The sequence below is a fragment of the Triticum urartu genome, chromosome 2A, assembly GCF_056163025.1.
Source record: "Triticum urartu cultivar PI428250 chromosome 2A, HENAU_Tu73, whole genome shotgun sequence".
Classification (NCBI taxonomy): Eukaryota; Viridiplantae; Streptophyta; class Magnoliopsida; order Poales; family Poaceae; genus Triticum; species Triticum urartu.
In genome coordinates this window covers 714,037,560-714,055,946 of record NC_141874.1, presented here as the reverse complement: position 1 = coordinate 714,055,946, position 18,387 = coordinate 714,037,560, and the positions used below count along the sequence as shown (strand labels likewise).

The 18,387-nt window shown below is 46.7% G+C and overlaps 1 protein-coding gene across 1 annotated transcript; it reads right to left on the bottom strand.

Moving 5' to 3' along the window:
- Positions 1–3,630: 3,630 nt before the first annotated feature.
- LOC125540436 (starch synthase 1, chloroplastic/amyloplastic-like) lies at positions 3,631–9,316 on the bottom strand. The gene is made up of 5 exons (XM_087545073.1): positions 8,579–9,316; positions 5,866–5,980; positions 5,638–5,770; positions 4,453–4,793; positions 3,631–3,810 (listed from the first exon to the last, which is right to left on the bottom strand). The coding sequence occupies exons 1-2, from the start codon at positions 9,042–9,044 to the stop codon at positions 5,901–5,903; spliced, it is 546 nt and encodes a 181-aa protein (XP_087401199.1). The 5' UTR covers positions 9,045–9,316; the 3' UTR covers positions 3,631–3,810; positions 4,453–4,793; positions 5,638–5,770; positions 5,866–5,900.
- Between the last annotated feature and the right edge of the window lie 9,071 nt (positions 9,317–18,387).

The following is an 18,387-nucleotide window of genomic DNA, read 5'->3' as shown; positions in this document are numbered from 1 at the left end:
GCGTACGGTCTTCACGATCCAGCAGTGCTTCGTCGTCAAGAGCTAATCATCACCGGAGAATTAGAGGAAGGAGATTAGAACCACACCGGGCTTCTTATTATGAGGATTAGAGAAACTAGGTCTAGCACTAATTAGATCAAATAGGATCAACTAGAATTAGAACTAGATGAAGTAGAGGAGGCTCCAAAACTCGTGTCTCCAAAGGGCCAAAGTCCTCAAGTATATATAGGTTAAAGGGAGGGGAGAGGCGGCGCCACAAGGGGTGGAACCCCCTCCCCCCCCCTTCACTACAAAAAAAGACACATCCGTGACATTTTGGGCCGAACGATTTTTTTCCTGTCATGCTTATGACACTTCTATGACGATAATTGTGACAAAACCCGGTATCATCATAGATGTGGTGGGCTCCTACTTCTATGACAAAAAATCATGACAGAAAAATGGGATTTTCGTCCTGGGCGGGCCGGAGATGCAGCTCCATGACATTCTTTGGGCCGTCCATAACGGAAAAAACCATGGTAGAAGTGAGGGCGAGGAAAATATTGGGGAGTTGCCGGTTACGATGGGTGGTCGGGGCCGAGCGATGCGCGTTTCTCTCGTACATGTACGCGCGTGAGTGCGAGGCGTTGGGCTCTAACTGAACCCGAGCGAGGCGTTCGCCTACTGAACCCGAGCGATTGCACTGCAGGCTACGCGTCACTGGACCCGAGCGATCGATCGATCCCTGGCTGTTAACTGAACCCGATCGAGCGATTCCTTCGCTACTGCTGCTAACCGAAGCCGATCGAACCTGCTGCCTCTTGATGGACAGTGAGCGTTGTTGGGGGGTTGGATGAACAGGACCCCGTGGTAGTAGAGGTCGTCGTCCTTGGATGAACAGGGCCCCGTGGTAGTAGAGGCCGTTGTCCCTGGATGAACAGGACCCCGATCGAGCCGATTGGGGGTGGATGAACAGAACCCCGTGGAGGGCTGGATGAACAGCAGCCGGTGGAGGGCTAGTTGAACAGTAGCCGGTGGGGGGCTGGATGAACAGTAGCCCGTGAGGGGTGGTTGAACAAGACCCCGTGGAGAGGGCTGGTTGAACAGTAGCCGATGGAAGAGCGGTGTAGGCTGGATGAACAGGAGCATGTGGATGAACAGTAGCTGGTGGAGGCAGGAGGGAGACGCCGTGGATGAACAGTCGCAGGTGGAGGCTGGAGGAGGTCGACGGTGGATGAACAGTAACCCGTCGAGGCTGGAGCAAGGCAGTAGATGGTGGATGAACAGTAGCCCGTGGAGTCCCGTTTTACGGTACGCCACAACCCTACCGATGAACAGGACCCCCGTTTCGACCGTAGGAGGTCAAAGAGAAGTCCGTTTTCTCCGTTTTGCTATACGCCACACCCCTCCCGATCAACAGGACCCCGTTTCGATCGTAGACACTTGAACACAAGTCCGTTTCCTTCGTTTTGCGGTACGCCAGACCCCTCCCGGTGAACAGGATCCGTTTCGATCGTAGGCGGTCAAACACAAGGCCGTTTCCTCCGTTCTATGGTACGCCAGGCCTCGTTTCGGTTGTTCCGTCCAAGCCGATTTGCTCCGATGAACACGACGCATTCCGTTGCATCCCGATGAACACGATGACACAATTTCTCCGTTCTGACCCAGCCGGTTGGCTGCCGATGAACATGACGCCATCGCTGCCTCTCCATGTACACGAGCCCTAGCTGTACGTATGCGTGAGTAGGCGTTCAAGACCCCGCTCGTATGTACGTATGTGGCCATATTTACTTTTTTGCACCCTGGATGTACGTACGCGTACACGATATTAATGGGACTGCATGACATGCTACGTGCGCGTCTCTACTACGACACCTGCCCTTCCTTACTCGGCCAGGGTTCATCGTTGCAGCCTGCAGACAGACCGATCGTATGTACGTACACGTTCGCGACCAGAATGACAACGCTACGTACGCTTCGACCAGGTGGGTCCCGACTGTTAGGGAGATAAGGAGGCACTTCCTTGCGTGCAAAGATATAGTTGGTGGGTCCCAGCTGTCAGGGGGAGAATCATATTTTTTGCCCGTAATATGGACGCACTTTCTTGCGTGCGAAGATGTAGCTACGTACGTACGCTTCGACCAGGTGGGTCCCGACTGTCAGGGAGATAAGGAGGCACTTCCTTGCGTGCAAAGATATAGTTGGTGGGTCCCAGCTGTCAGGGGGAGAATCATATTTTTTGCCCGTAATATGGACGCACTTCCTTGCGTGCGAAGATATAGCTGGTGGGTCCTAGCAGTCAGGGGGAAATATTTTTTTCGTGAAATAAGGTGGCCCGTCCGTTGGGTCCCTGCTGTTAGGTGGAGTAATAATTATTTTACACGTAATAAGGTTATACTTCCTTGCTGCGGCCGTGGACCCAGCTGTCAGCCTCTCCACGTACAGCACTCTTTCGATGGAAGTCGTTCCTTGACCACATTGACCATGCCGCGCCGAGAGCACCAAGGCGGTGGACGACGGCGAGGCCTAGGAAGGGGACAACGCGGAGCCGGGGAAGACGCGGCAGTGGATGCCCACGCGGAGAGGAGTACGAGGGTTGATTGGTTCGGCCGCGGTGTGAGACTGCCGTCGCTGCAGAATAACAGGGGGTGTGGGTGAGTAGAGGGATGGTCTGACCAGATGTTGGAGTAGGGTGGGCGGTCAGGCCTCCACGGCAGCACAGCCGGCCACGGGAGGCAGGAGCAGGCGGCACGACCGGCGCTAGTTTGGGCGGCTGGAGCAAGAAGACCAGAGGTTGAAGAAGCACTACGGCCGTTGGATGGACATCATACAGTCATTGGAGCTAGAATCATTCATATTGACTAAGTTGATAAAGCCCTCCGTCCGCGTCAACTTCGTAGGCCCACAAGTCAGCCTCCCACTATGGTGGGTCCCAGCTAGCAGGGGGAGTATTCATTTTTTTGTGCGTAATAAGGAGGCACTTCCTTGTGTGTGAAGATATAGCTGGTAGGTTTGAGCTGTCATCGGGGGAACGTTTTTTTTGTGAAATACACAGGCCCTTCCGATGGCACTACAAGAAATATGTCAACTTGTGACCCTCACTATTGGTCGCTAAAAGGTCATAGTTTTTCATTCGTGACATTTTTATGACCAAAAACAGAAGGTCAAAAGCTAGCGGTCGTAAATTGAAATTAACGACCTTCTATGTGAGAAGGTCGTAGACGTTTTTGACCAAAACAGAAGGTCGTTGAACCCATGACCTTTTGTTTTGGTCACTGGCTATCTGCCCAGGCCACGTCGGATCCGACGTGGCAATCTGACGTGGCAAAATTGCGACCAATTGAAAAGATCAAAAATTAGAATCGGCCCGGTCCAATTGGGTGTTTATATGGGCCGAGCCCATTAATTCAACCCATTTGTTGTTTTTTTCTTTCAATTTGGGTAAGCTACACAGGCCAGGCCCTATAAAATTCGGCCTTTTTATTTCTGGGTTGTGGCCCTTTTCTTCCTTTTCAAATGGGTCCCAATTGTCAGGTTCTGATAAGCGGGTCCCAAATGTCCGATTCTGGTTTGTGGGTCTTTGTTGTCATGGCCATGTTCCTCATATTTCAATATGCCAATAATTAAACAACCAATATTTAAATCAAAATAGACAGAAAAAAGGTGTAATACTTCAAATAACAAGAAGCAACAATCTGTTACATCAACACATACAAATGCGATCATAGTATAACAAGCTCTACAGGTGTACAAAATATGTCCAAGTAGAAGACTTCTTTTATGATGTGCCAGCTCCGATGCAGCAGATCTTCACCATCTTGTCCGCTTAACCTGGGATCACAGAAAGTGGATCTTTAGGGGACTGTCAAACAAGAAGTGAAAACTATTACTTAGAACAAACATTGTTTCTCTTTTTTTTGATCAGTTAGATCAGACATAGTTAAGACATTTCTGAGTCAACAAAAGTAACGAAGATTCAGATCCTAGTGTGGAAAAGGGTTGACACGACAGACACATACAAAGCCAGGTTCTAACAAAGCTGCCCCAATAAATTCAGTAAACAGTCAGATATTGGCAACTTCATAGCATCAGCTAACTTGAGGTGGCAAAAATAAAATAAACTATGTGCCTTTTATTGCAGACTACGGGTAATGCGGATGATCTACTGCATGTAAGGAGAATATCACAACAATCAGCGATTCACCGGCTATAGGAGCAATCAGTAAAACAAAACGTAATCCTAGTAGAACAAATTTATGACATCAATGAATACGAGTCAGGTTACCAAATCAAACCAGGGACCAGATCAGCAAAGTCAATTGAGACTAATTGAACTCTAAGATCTGAAGACAGTATCTCCATGAAACTTGAGAAAGGCCAACTACAACATGAAACCACACTACTTACATGATGGATGTGATACCAGACAACAAACTAAGTAAAAATTGATGCATGGATCAGGGAGGCGCTCACCAGATCTCGAGAACTGAGGGAGATCTTGACAAGCACACTGCCGCAGAGAGGAAACAGAGAGAAGCTGCGTGCCTACAAGTTGTGTGCAGAGAGAAGGCTGCGGCTCCTTATATACCCCTCTCCACAGTACCCACACCATGCTGGATCTATCCCCCACCAGCTTATACATCAGAGCTGGCACATCGGTGTATAAAAGAAGCCAAGTTCGTGCTTCAATTTGTTCCAATACGGATCAGCATCAAGGGCTTCATTACTCCTTGAACTAGCTCCGATGAGCTTGAACTATGCTTCTTCCGACTTCTTCGTCTTGATGCTCGCGACAAAACATGAAACACCAGCATCTGCACGTTATAGAACAAAATGGTTAGGTACAAAATAAAAGCAAATCTAACAGCATATATCTAACAGTAGATACAAAATAATGAAGGCCAATCCGTGTGCATATATACTAGCGTGCATATATACCAGCAGAACACATAAACCCATCCATCAAAATCTTGTTTCTGAACATTGGCATCAAATCAACACAAACGTTGAATTAACGTGCACAAAAGGAAAGAGCTAATACAGGGCAGGTATATGGGTATCAAAACAAACAAGAAAGAAACTACAATCTATTTTAAGTACTTCAGGTTTGAGTCATTTTTTATACTACAATCAATACATAACAGCCAACATTTCAATCCATGGACACCACATGACAGAAAAGGTACTAAGGTACTTGCTACTTAAAACCACAGCAAGGTACAGAGCACATGCAGGCCAACAATAAATTGGTATCAAATCCAAAAATCACAGTATGAAATGAAGTTAATGAGAAATTTTAGAATAAATTTAACAATTGATAGTGATGTTTGCATACACGCCCAAATTCCGATGGCCAATGCATCAGTACATTAAACACTAAGCATGGTACATAGTAAAGGTTTGTAACAACCAGAACTGAAAGCATTCACTCCATCAAGCATATCTACAATGATGCAGCACACAAGAAAAGAGAGATACACAACGGAGTAGCAACGACATAACGATATCTCTTAACAAACAGCACGAATATGAATAAATCACATAACTAAGTACAACCAAGTATCTTCCCTCAAAAGTATCCCAGCTGAGAGCGAACATGTATTCGACATTTCTGCCATTTCAATACATGCACGACAAAGAGTGGCGCTCTGTTCTTACCACGCACAAGCAAGAGATGACCCTAGATGATGCACTGCTTCTCCAGGTCGCACTCAAGGCTCAACCAACTCCGCGGTATGGACGATGCCCCCTCCTTGCTCCGTCCGGACGGCGGGGTGCAGACTCGGAAGCCCTGCACATTGCAACTTGCGTTAATGCAGCAGCAATACAAGGAACTGATATCAAGCAGAGCACAAATTGAGAGAAAGTTGCGGTCCAGGAGCTGACCTTCCAAGGGAGCATCATGGTGCGTCGTGGTGCCTTCATCTGGAATCACATGTCGGGTTCTGGGCTGCTGCTTTGCTTCCCCATATAGCACACCAGGTTCTCCTAAGATAGCGAACTGAAAACACAAAACATTGATTAGGGAGTTGGTACATAAGAAAAGGAATTCATGCACGAATGGCATATACAACTAAAAAAAGCAGGCATCACATATTATTAGAATTGCATATTAGATGGCTGCAAGGTAAGTGTTTCTTCATATAAAGTAACTATAATTAGCACCCAACAGCTAGATATCATATGGTGGAGAAACTAGTTTCAGCTTATCCAGAAATACCAGCGTTGTGCACACCAGGATAAAATCAAAGAATCCAAGAACAAGACACTTCGAGCAAGCAACTGATGTAGTAACAAGCTTTGATGGTGCTAAATGCAACAGGTTTGCATAACCTGATTCACAAGGCTTCGAGTAAATCGAGTGCCCAGATTAGTGGACGAGGATATAAAAAAAATAGACTGATATATTTTAGGACAAACAACCACAACCTGAAATAAGCCTACAAAAGACAGCATGTACACTTGGATTTACGGCTGTACACATGTATGTACAGATGCAGAACCAGTTAAAACAGTGTACAAGAGTTGATGATCCTAAGATCCTACCTACCCAGCACTCAAATGCAAAACTTTTAGTAGTAACCGCTAAATATACATATTACGAGGGGTGATAAACAATTGCACAGCAAAAGCATCATCCTCCATGTTTCCATGAAAATTCTTCCCCGAGATTAACTACTAACAACAAGAAATAGGGGAGTTGATGATCCTATTATCCTACAGACCGAACACTCAGATGCATAACTAACAGTCACACAACGTTCAAAGGGGGTGATGCTACCAGCCGCGAAGGGAACATAACTTGACCCCTGGGTAATCAATTATAATTCTAGTAATAAAACATGCAGAAATACCAGCCGCTCACTTGCAGCCACAATTATGTTGTCTATGGAATCCTCAGCAATCCCTGGTTGCAAAATGGAAAATATTCATATGGTATATTTGTCAAGACCAGAGTGAGGACAGGCATTAGCAGATTAATACTTAGAAGATCGCATTCTTTAAAAATTGTGTCACAACAGTTTAGCAATAATAAGAATGGCGCAACCTGCATTCTGTTCTTGGCTAGATGCCAAATTCAGGATGTCTAATATACTGCACAGCAAACACAAAGTAGCAGCCCAACAAGTAATCTAACAGAGGGTGAGCTGGGTCTAGTACTCTGCAAAGCACACATGATCCCAGCCTCCCAGGTGCCCATGTGACTTGCTGCATGGGCCTCCCATTCCATTGAAAAACAAGACAGTAATACTAGGGTCTTCAATTTCGATACTACTTCTGTACTCAAAGGTGGAAGCTCCTTCTAGTTCCTGTAATATAAAACAGAAAGAAGCATTGCATTCCTTGAAGAGGGGTGCTCACATGTCATGTCCACTACAGTATCAGTAAAATCAGTTGAGTGCTAAGAATATACAATTGGAGACTATATCTGGACGCTCAGCTCGAGCTTTTGGGCTCGGCCCGGGCTTGCATCGGCTCGGAGCGAGTCAGGCTCGGCCCGCAACACAAAAAGGCCGAGCCGAGTTGCACAATCGGGCTTGTTTTCACCTCGAGCCGAGCCAGGCTCGACTCGGGCTGACTCGCGAGCCCAAAGCTCGCACGGCAGAGCAGCCCAACGCAGCCCTTAGCAAGTTAGCAAGCAGCCCAGCACGCTGTCTCACGCAGCCCATAGCCAGCACGCTGCCTTGGCCCAGTTATGCACATCTCCACGCCCGCACGATACACCGCCGCCAGCAGCATGCCGGACGCCGACGTCGGCTCGCCGCTCGTCCGCCCTTCCTCCTTCACCTCGTCGACCACTTGCTCGCTCCCCTCATCGTCGCGGCCGTGCTCTGGACCTTCTTCGCGGTGCCCGCATACGTCCACGAGGAGTGCCGCCGCCGTCTTCCTCGCTTGCCGTCGGCGACCTCACCACCCGTCTTCTTCTCGGCGCACGCACGTGTCCACGAGGAGCGTCGCGCTGTCTTCCTCCTGAACGGTCGGCAACGACCCAGCTTCATCAGAGCGCCGCCACCGTCTTCCTCGCCTCCCATTGGTGACCATCCATGTGGAGACCCACATGGCAGTGACTTGAGCACGCAGGCTTGGCGAGCCTGCCAAGCTGCACCGAGCTAGGGCAAAGCCCGGGCCGAGCTCCATTTTGAGGCTCGCCGGAGCATTGAGCTCGGCTCGACTCGGCCCGAGGAACGGCGAGCTTTGGGCAGGCTCGGCCCGAGCCGGCTCGAGTTGGCTCGCGTCCAGGTATATTGGAGACTAATAAACCCCAGTGTGATGTTAAGATTTCCCATTAATAATAAGTACAGGGACTCACACCATTTTTGGTAATAATACCAGGCCAAGCAACGGACAAACTGCTCAATTTAACTACGTTCCCAACATGAGTGCACTTGGCCCAGCCTTTTCAGTCTTCTTTCTAGTAGCAGTACTAAATCAATCATCTCACGATCCAATAAAACGTCTAGAAAAATCTATTGATCTGCCCGCGTATGCTGGTAAATCTGTACGTACGACGGATGAACAACGAACATATATCTCATATATATACAACAACTGAATCGACTGAACATCCGTCAGGAAGAAATCGACTGAACCGCGGTACCTTCGAGCAGGAGGTCGGGGGCGAGTTCCCCCACGCCGCCGTCCGGCAGGGGCGGCTGCGTCGGGGCTGGCGACTGGGCAGGCATGGGCGGGGGCGGCGTGAGGAAGCCGGGCACGACGGGCGGGGCCAGCTGCTGCTGCTGCTGCGCGGGGCGCGCCGCGGGGCCCTCCCTGCTGAGCTCGGCGACGTAGCGGCCCCGCACGACGCGCCGGAGCCGCGTGCGGACGACACAGGCGGACGCCCGGGCTGCCGTCGCCGGATCAGCGCACAGGCGGACGCTGGGGGCGAGGCACCCGGCGCCGACGCCCGTCGCCGCCATCTGCAGGACCCGCAGAAAACAGAAGGAGGCGGGCGGAGGAGGTTGGGACGGACGGTGGAACGCCCCGCTCGGGGCGCGCCTCGGCTCTCTCGAAGCCTCTCGCTGCTGGGGAAGGAGCACGGGCGGCGGGAGTGCTGCTGCGGGCATGGATGGATGGTTGGATCGATGGAGGCCGGTGGTTGCAGGTGGCCTCGTTCCCGACGAGATCGAGCGGGGATGTGGCCATCGACGTGCGGTTTGGTTGGATGAGGGAAGGGGAGGAGTGAGAGGAGTAGGGCGTGAGGGAGGCCATGGACGGCGGCCAGCTCCGCCGGAGGGAGGTGCCAGCGGCGATCTGGAAGGGAGGAGGCAGCTCTCTCTCTCTCCCTCGGGCGAGACAGCGAGGAGATTGGGGGGGATGGAAAATGACCAGCTAGGGTTTTGGGGTTGGTGTGGAAGGGTTGAGGACAGCCGTTGGATCCGCGAGCATCCGACGGCGTATGATGCATGATCCGCGTGAAATGTCTACGGACCAATCAGAATGTAGTATGATGCTATGATCATCTAAATTGGTCATCGTTGTCTAAAAATAATGTGTTAAAATCATGTCAGCTATTTTATAACCTGAGAAATTCAAAAAGAAAATAGAAAACCTTCTCATTGTGTCACCAAAATGTGAATGAGTTTTCAGAAAAAATAACAAACATGAAAAAAGATAAATATCTTCAAAAAGGTGTAGTGAGAAATGAGTTTTTTGACAAAAAAACATTTTTTATTTTTCGAGTGTCCAAAATGAGTTCTTTTGTGAAGGACCTATAATATATTTGTTGCAAAATTGGACCAAATCAATTTTCTAAAATACTAGGCCATATTTAATGCACAATTGACCAAATGGTTGGGTGTAAAAAGTTTTGATCCACCTCTCGTGAAAAAGATAAATTTTCGTCGATTCAGTTGGAAGCGGGTCAAATTTGAACTGTAGCTGCCTTCTAGTTTGTTCTTTATTTTTTCCAAAAATCATTTCTAGGTACATAAGTATCTATTTTATCAGAGAAACACCAAAAAAATTTCAAGATTCAACCACTAGCTAGGAACGGTCATTCCCGCCGTTTTGACCGCATTTTCAAACGGGCATAAAAATTCAAAAAAAATAAAAAAAATTGGGAAACCTTCGCATTGTGTCATTATATGTGGCCAAGTTCCCAGAAAAAATATTAAACTTGTAATACGGCAATTATTTTAAAAAAAAGTGTTCTCAGAAACGAGCTATCACGTGTGAAGATCAATGGCTTTCAAGCCAAATGATCAATCTTATGGCCACATTCATGGCATAGTTTGCTTAAATGATCTCATATTGTGCACAAGGGTGCATATTGGAATGGCAAACAATGTTGCCTAAGGAAGTTTTCATTTTCTTTGAACGAAAAAACCATTTTCCATTTTTCAAGTGCCCAAAAGGAGGTTTTTTTATGAAGGACATCCAAAATAATTGTTGCAAAATTGGACCAATCATGTTTCTAAAATACTAGGACATATTTAATGCATAATTGACAAAATGGTTGGGTGTAAAAGTTATGATCCACCTCTCGTGAAAAAGACAAATTTTCGCCGATTCACTTGGAAGCGGGTCAAATTTGAACTGCAACTGCCTCATAGTTTGCTATTTATTTTTTCCAAAAATCACTTCTAGTTACATAAGTACCTATTTAATCAGAAATACATGGTTTGGTGGCGATACGTCGAAGTTTGGGCAGTGGCCGAGGGCCCCAACTCTAGAGCGCGTAAACTCGCATGCCCGCCGTGTGGTCACCGTGTGACCGTGGCGTTGCCACGTGTTCTGGGCGGCCTAGGCATGTCTAGTGGGTTGGGAACTCCCCAGGTAGGTGCTAGGAAAAAAATTACAACATAAGATTCTCACGAGGAGACCGATCGATGCTCAAACATGAATTAGCAGCCAAGTGTTTGATTAGCGGTACAGGAAATGTACATGGCTAATGGGCGTGTGATTTGGCTGAGGATGATCAGTTACTAAGAAGACCGTCTTCACAAGGAGGAGCCTAGGTGGTACTTGCTTTGCAAAGTACTACATTAGACATAAATACGAATGTTCAAGCTGGGCTCAAAATAATGAATGGATTGAGCTGGCATTTGGTGGAGGATGGTTATTTGGGCATAGAAAAGCACTGTAGAAAATGGATACTATTTGGACATGCCAAAGTGGTACTTCCTTCACAAACTGTTGTTTTGAACAGAATAGGAAAATGAATATTTTTGAATTAATTTTGAACTAGGCAAGGAAGGTTTTTTACATATTTGACGAATATATGACCCAACGAATTTATGAATGTTTTTTGGGAATTTTGGGAATGACAGAAATATAGGTTGCTTCACAACCTAGGGCAAAAACTGCCACATGGACATGACACATAGGCAAAACTGATGAGGTGGCGCCTAGTCATAGCAACCCACCACAATTTACAAGGCTATGACCATCTATATTGGTCGTTAACAACTAGAAATAAGGCAGCGGACTAGCGTTGTTTGCTTTATGACCATTTCGTGTAAGGAAATTACGACCTTTCTGACCAAAATGGTCGCAATGGTTTAGGGTTTGGAGCCCCCCGAACAGCTTTTGACCAACTGGTCTCAAATGGTCATAGATCTATGACCAATTCTTCCAAGGTCACTGACAGAAGGTCACTAGTTGACATATTTCTTGTAGTGTGGGTCCCAGCTGTCAGGTGGAGGAATCATTATTTTGCGGTTAATAAGGAGGCATTTCCCTGCGTGCGGCCATGGACCCAGCTGTCAGCCTCTCCACGTACAGTCCTCTTCCGATAGATGTCGTTCGTTGACCACGCCGCGCCGAGAGCACTAGAGCGGTGGACGACGATGAGGCCTAGGAAGGGAACGACACGGAGCCAGGGAAGACTCAGCAATTGTTTCCCGCTCTCGTGTGTTGACTAAGTTGACACGGCGTTGCGTGTGCATCAATGATACGTCTCCAACGTATCTATAATTTTTGATTGTTCCATGCTATTATATTATCCATCTAGGATGTTTTATATGCATTTATATGCTATTTTATATGATTTTTGGGACTAACCTATTAACCTAGAGCACACAACTAGTTTCTGTTTTTTCCTTGTTTTTGAGTATCACAGAAAAGGAAAACCAAACGGAGTCCAATTGACTTGAAATTTGATGGAGATTATTTTTGGACCAGAAGAAGACCACGGAGCATCGGAGATGGGCCAGAAGAGTCCTGAGGCACCCACAAGGGTGGGGGGCGCGCCCTACCCCTTGGGCGTGCCCCCTACCTCGTGGCGGCCTCGGAGACCCCCCTGACTTGTTCCTGACGCCAAAACCTCTTATATATACAGAAACCCCCAGAACATAACCTAGATCGGGAGTTCCGCCGCCGCAAGCCTCTGTAGCCACCGAAAACCAATCTAGACTCGTTCCGACACCCTGCCGGAGGGGGAATCCCTCTCCGGTGGCCATCTTCATCATCCCGGCGCTCTCCATGACGAGGAGGGATTAGTTCATCCTCGGGGCTGAGGGTATGTGCTAGTAGCTATGTGTTTGATCTCTCTCTCTCTCTCTCTTTCTCTCTCTCTCTCGTGTTCTTGATTTGGCACGATCTTGATGTATCGCGAGCTTTGCTATTATAGTTGGATCTTATGATGTTTGTCCCCCTCTACTCTCTTGTAATGGATTGAGTTTTCCCTTTGAAGTTATCTTACCGGATTGAGTCTTTAAGTATTTGAGAACACTTGATGTATGTCTTGCATGTGCTTATCTGTGGTGAAAATGGGATATTCACGTGATCTACTTGATGTATGTTTTGGTGATCAACTTGCGGGTTCAGTAACATCGTGAACTTATGCATAGGGGTTGGCACACGTTTTCGTCTTGACTCTCCGGTAGAAACTTTGGGGAACTCTTTGAAGTTCTTTATGTTGGTTGAATAGATGAATCTGAGACTATGTGATGCATATCGTATAATCATACCCATGGATACTTGAGGTGACATTGGAGTATCTAGGTGACATTAGGGTTTTGGTTGGTTTGTGTCTTAACGTGTTATTCTAGTACGAACTCTATGATAGATTGAACGGAAAGAATAGCTTCGTGTTATTTTACTACGAACTCTTGAATAGATCGATCAGAAAGAATAACTTTGAGGTGGTTTCGTACCCTACAATAATCTCTTCGTTTGTTCTCCGCTATTAGTGACTTTGGAGTGACTCTTTGTTGCATGTTGAGGGATAGTTATATGATCCAATTATGTTATTATTGTTGAGAGAACTTGCACTAGTGAAAGTATGAACCCTAGGCCTTGTTTCCTAGCATTGCAATACCGTTTACGCTCACTTTTATCATTAGTTACCTTGCTATTTTTATTTTTTCAGATCACAAAAACCTATATCTACCATCCATATTGCACTTGTATCACCATCTCTTTGCCGAACTAGTGCATCTATACAATTTACCATTGTATTGGGTGTGTTGAGGACACAATACTCTTTGTTATTTGGTTGCAGGGTTGTTTGAGAGAGACCATCTTCATCCTACGCCTCCCACGGATTGATAAACCTTAGGTCATCCACTTGAGAGAAATTTGCTACTGTCCTACAAACATCAGCACTTGGAGGCCCAACAACGTCTACAAGAAGAAGGTTGTGTAGTAGACATCAATCAACGTTTTTTAGGAAAGTGTACGCGTCAACCTATAGTAGGCACACAAGTCAGCCTGAAATCTGTGGAAAACAGCATACAACCCATCTGCCATTATTTCTAGTAATTTACAGCCCATTTGCTAATTCTTAATGTTTTTTGGAGCCCATATTCTTTTTGTTAGCATTACAGCCCACATTGTGGCCATGGTTACAAAATTATATGAAATTTGGCATATTTCCGTGCGGTCCGAACTGTTTTTAATCCCGAAATTTCGAGTCACATTCAAACTAATTTTAAAAATAAATTTATATTAATATAAAATTCAACAAATTGTCCATGCATAAAAATCAATGGAATTTAAAATCTCGAAAGAAATTGAAACTAATTGCTGGTTTAATGTGTTTTAAAAATGTACATCCCATTTCTCATTACTGATATCTCATTTTCTGGGCAAGCCGAATGAAGCTCTCCTCGTCTTGAAAGATTTGCTGCGTAGCAGGGCTAACAAAGCAAGTAGGCCTCGGTTGGGTATTCTGCAAAAGAACAAAAAAACTGGGCTAGCCATTTTCAGAAAGAAAAAAAACTACTGGGCTGGTCTTGTGGTAAACATAAAAGAAAAGGCTGGCTAGACAGGCCAGAGTGCCCCGCACAGCCCAGTTGACACCCTGCTTCCATCTCGAAAACAAAAAATAACTGGGCGAGCTTCTGGGTCCCTGGTGTCAGCCGCTCATTATGCAATTCTCTCGTTTATTAACTACGTTGACAATGGCATGGGACCCAGATGTCAGAAATCCATTAGGAGGAATCATTTTTTGGCTTGAAATAAGGAGGCACTTGCTTGCGTGCTGCCATGACCTTGGTGGGTCCCAGCTGTCATCCTCTCCACGTACAATCATCTCCTGATTGTGTACGCGTCAACCTAGTAGGCCCACAAGTCAGCCTCTAAACCCGTGGTGGCCAAATACAACACATTTAAAAAATAACAGCCCATTCCATACGTTCAAACGAAAAGTTCAACATTCAGAGCAAAGTAACAGGTCTGATCCAGATATAGAGTACTGAACTTCCACGTTGACAACCATCATAGCCAAGTTAACTATCTACTCCAACTAATACTCTAGTAGTGTACAAGTAATAGAGGTGGAGTAGTGGTAAAGTAGTTTATATTTTCTCTGCATACAGTACCAGTTAGTCGTGCTTCAAAACTGAACGGCACGCCATTAAAAAAATAAAGTCAAGAAATAATGCGGCACCTCGGGCCAGCACGGCCAGATCGCATTTTGCACGAGAAATGACACACCATGTTTTCGTTGACATGTGGTCCCGTTCCAACATGTCATGTCAGTGAGACGACGACGAGTCCTTTTGTACAATTTCTGAACGAGTGTCTATGTAGGTCGGGGCGCCTCTTCCTGTACCGTGGCAACCGTCCACCGCCTCTTCGCCTTTCCCTCTCGATTTGGAACTGCTGTGGCATGCTCTTCCTCCCTCCATTTGCCTTCACCCTTCCTTCTTCCCTTGTTCGATCATCTTCTCCATGGAGGGAACAGGCCGGAAACGACCCCGTTATTCTTTCCCCGATCCGAAAGATGACGTCGTGGAGGAACTCATTGATCGGTGCGACGTCATCACCTCGGCTAGCATGGCAGGTTCGTTCAAGACCATTCTCGACTCAACAAATAACATCCTTACAAACAACCCAAGGGTCCAGGAGCGGTTTGATCTCCCCTATCTTCTTCACCGTGACCATGCTCACTGGCATGGGGACGACGGAAGCCTCGCCTTGTGCAAGTTGATGCCGCTTGATAATGGTATGTGATGTTAATATGCCATCGCTTAAGGGTAAGGCTTGGGCAGGCACAAATGGAGATTGGGTTGTTTATATTGGGTACAACTGCGAGTGGGAACTTGTGAATGTGTACACTCGTCACCGGGTTCCACTTCCAAAAATGTCAGACTGCCCTGAGGTTGAGCACACCAGTATTGTACGTACGTTTGAATATGATCATGGTGACTGTCGTCTATGAAAGATAGCAATTTGTCGAGTTCCCACTTGCTCTTGGGGTTATAGCAATGCTTGTGTTGTTGCTATCTTCGACAAGCTTGTTGCCGTCCTTAATAGTTCGACTCAATGGATATTGCTCAAAAATCAATTTCTGTACACGGATGAGTATTGTGATGCAATTCAATATGAGGGTCTTGTGTTAGCTGCCACCAATTCTGGCACTGTTTTCGCACGGAATCCTTATGGTTTCGGTACGTTTGTCTTCCACCGTAATTATAATTGTTTCATCCACATGCATGTGGGTTAGCTAGTTTCTCTTTACTAATTAACCTTCTTGTGTTTCCAAGGTTCATCTATACTAGAAAAATTTTATAACCAAGGGGGAGATGACAATGGTGATGATCACGAGCATGAGGATGAGCAGGACCTATATACTTAGTGGCGCCTGGCAACTTATTCCGATGGATCACCTCTTCTTGTATGTATACAGGGCACTGCTGATGTTACTAATGAAGCAGGTGTTGTCTCCCATGGTCACACTCTCCGGACCTATTCCAACATCCGTTGCAGGGTATTCGGGATGGATACTAGTGTGCTAGCACCAACACCTTCTCCCTGTTCAGTATTGATGGTCTTGGAGAAAACTCGCTCTTCCTTGGACAAAACTATCCAATGATGGTGAAAGGTGATCCAACTGCTGTTGACACAACGTTACTACCATTTATGAGAAGCAACTGTATCTATACCTCGGGCATTGCTATGGTTCCGTACCTGTCCATCACAATATGCGTCCTGATATAGGCCGCTTCAGCGTGGATGATCAGTCCTACGTTGGTCTCGAGATTGACAATAGTTGGCCCTTCCTAGAGACCCCCTTCTGGTTCGAAGAAAGCATTTCCAACGCCAAGGATTGGTTGGCCTGAAGTTTATTTCATCGCTTTGTTATTTGTTGTGTGAGAAAAACTTTAGTATTTATAATGTATCCTCGTTGTCGTTGTGGGTTGATGACCTGTTGTATGTAATGCTAAATGATATGCCTGTGATAAACTTACTAAATTTATGAATGGCTTTCGAGTCGCTTCTCAGAGTGGGTGCTGCGACGAGGCAAAAAAACATTCCCGAATACATAATTGTACGTGCATTGCAACAGTTTATCGGATGAGTCCAATCAACAATAGTACTACTACTAGTTGTACTAGCTTCACATGCTTTGCTCGTCGGGCGGGTGTTTTTACTGTAGCTGTGGATCCCATCATCCTAGGTCCTCAGATGAGTCCAATCAACTATAGAAATTGCACTCTGATGTTTGGGTTCAAACTTTCAAAACTGTTGCACTATCTCTACGTCTACGTATACGTAATACAACAAGTTTTAAACTTGAGACTAGCCATCCACCCTCACAAACAACACTTTTTAGCCTAGCACAGACTTCAGGAAATTTGGCCATAGTGTGAGGTGGGCCATATGTTAATGTGTTCGTCGTATGTAACCAGCACCTCGAAACCTCAATATATAGTAGGGTGGCATGGGCCAGAACAATCATTCACATCCAGGAGTACGGCACATGCCACCAGCACAACTTCCATCTGACACCATCTTTCTTGGAGTCCGTGCTACAACTATCTCTTCTCCCTCCTCGTTTCTCTAACTCAGCCATCATGCGGCGGGTGAGGTGGGGGTTTGCCGATAGTCGGTTTCCTCAACTGCGGTCCCACTTGTAAGGCCAACTCCAGCGCACGACCCCAAATGGACGTCCGTTTTGCCCGGATTCTGTCCGTTTGGGTAGGGCAATGGGGTTGTGTCCGGGCCATTTCTCGGATGCGGTGGCCATGCGCCCAAAGCACGGACGCATCCCAACCGCATCCCGTTCGCGTACATTTTGCTTTGCAAACACATATCTTTTTCATCATTGATTTTTGGTACATGGAAATACATCACCAAATTTTGACTAGAAGAGCAAGACCAAAGAAAACAAGAACCACAAGAATACATTTTAGAAGATATCCAACTTCCATAACTGCTCCTGTAAGTTAGATTAGTGCCTTCTCGATGCATTCATTGTTGATCTGCGGAGGCTCGATCTTGCATGCTTCTTTCTTCTTCGAGTGTAAAGAAGTAGACGTTGCTTCCTCGCATCTAGTCTCATGTCTAGCCTCTATTCTATCAAAAAGTGCACTAGTCTCATCTCTAGCCTCTATGCTAGCTAAAAGTGACGAAAATATACTAAATTGCGCTCTATCAATATATCAATGTACTCTTCTTCCCAATACCAAAACTTGCATCAATTCTACACAATAAAATTTTAAGTTAGCACAACTAGTCAAATCCGAGAGCACAACCGAAGCTAAAGTAGCACATACCCCATCGGTTGAGCACTTGATGAACACCCATCTGGGATGTTTGGGCATTGTAGACACGCAGCATAAGACCTTCTTTGGGCATTCGTCGCACATAATGAGTGGCAACGGTGCGCCGACGAGCTTTTGGGCCAGCACCGAGCCCGGCCGACCGCCATTCATGTATCTGCTGGTGGAGCACCGACAGTGTAGATCCGAGCAGCTACAGGAGGAGTCAGTACCTGCATGCAGCCTTACGGCCTTGCTGGGGCCTTCCGGCCCGATGCCCGGCCAGTCCATGGCGCGGCATGGCCTCGCACAGCCGGGCGAGCTCAAGCCCGACCGGATCCACTCCAAATCCGGCTGCCGGGTGCGCAAAACAGGTAGCCGTGGTTGGGTAGCTCGGGGGCGCCAAGGGAAAGGGGGCTGGGCAAGTGCGCGTCCGAGCTGCATGCGATGGAGTTGGCCTAAATGAAGATGTAAGACA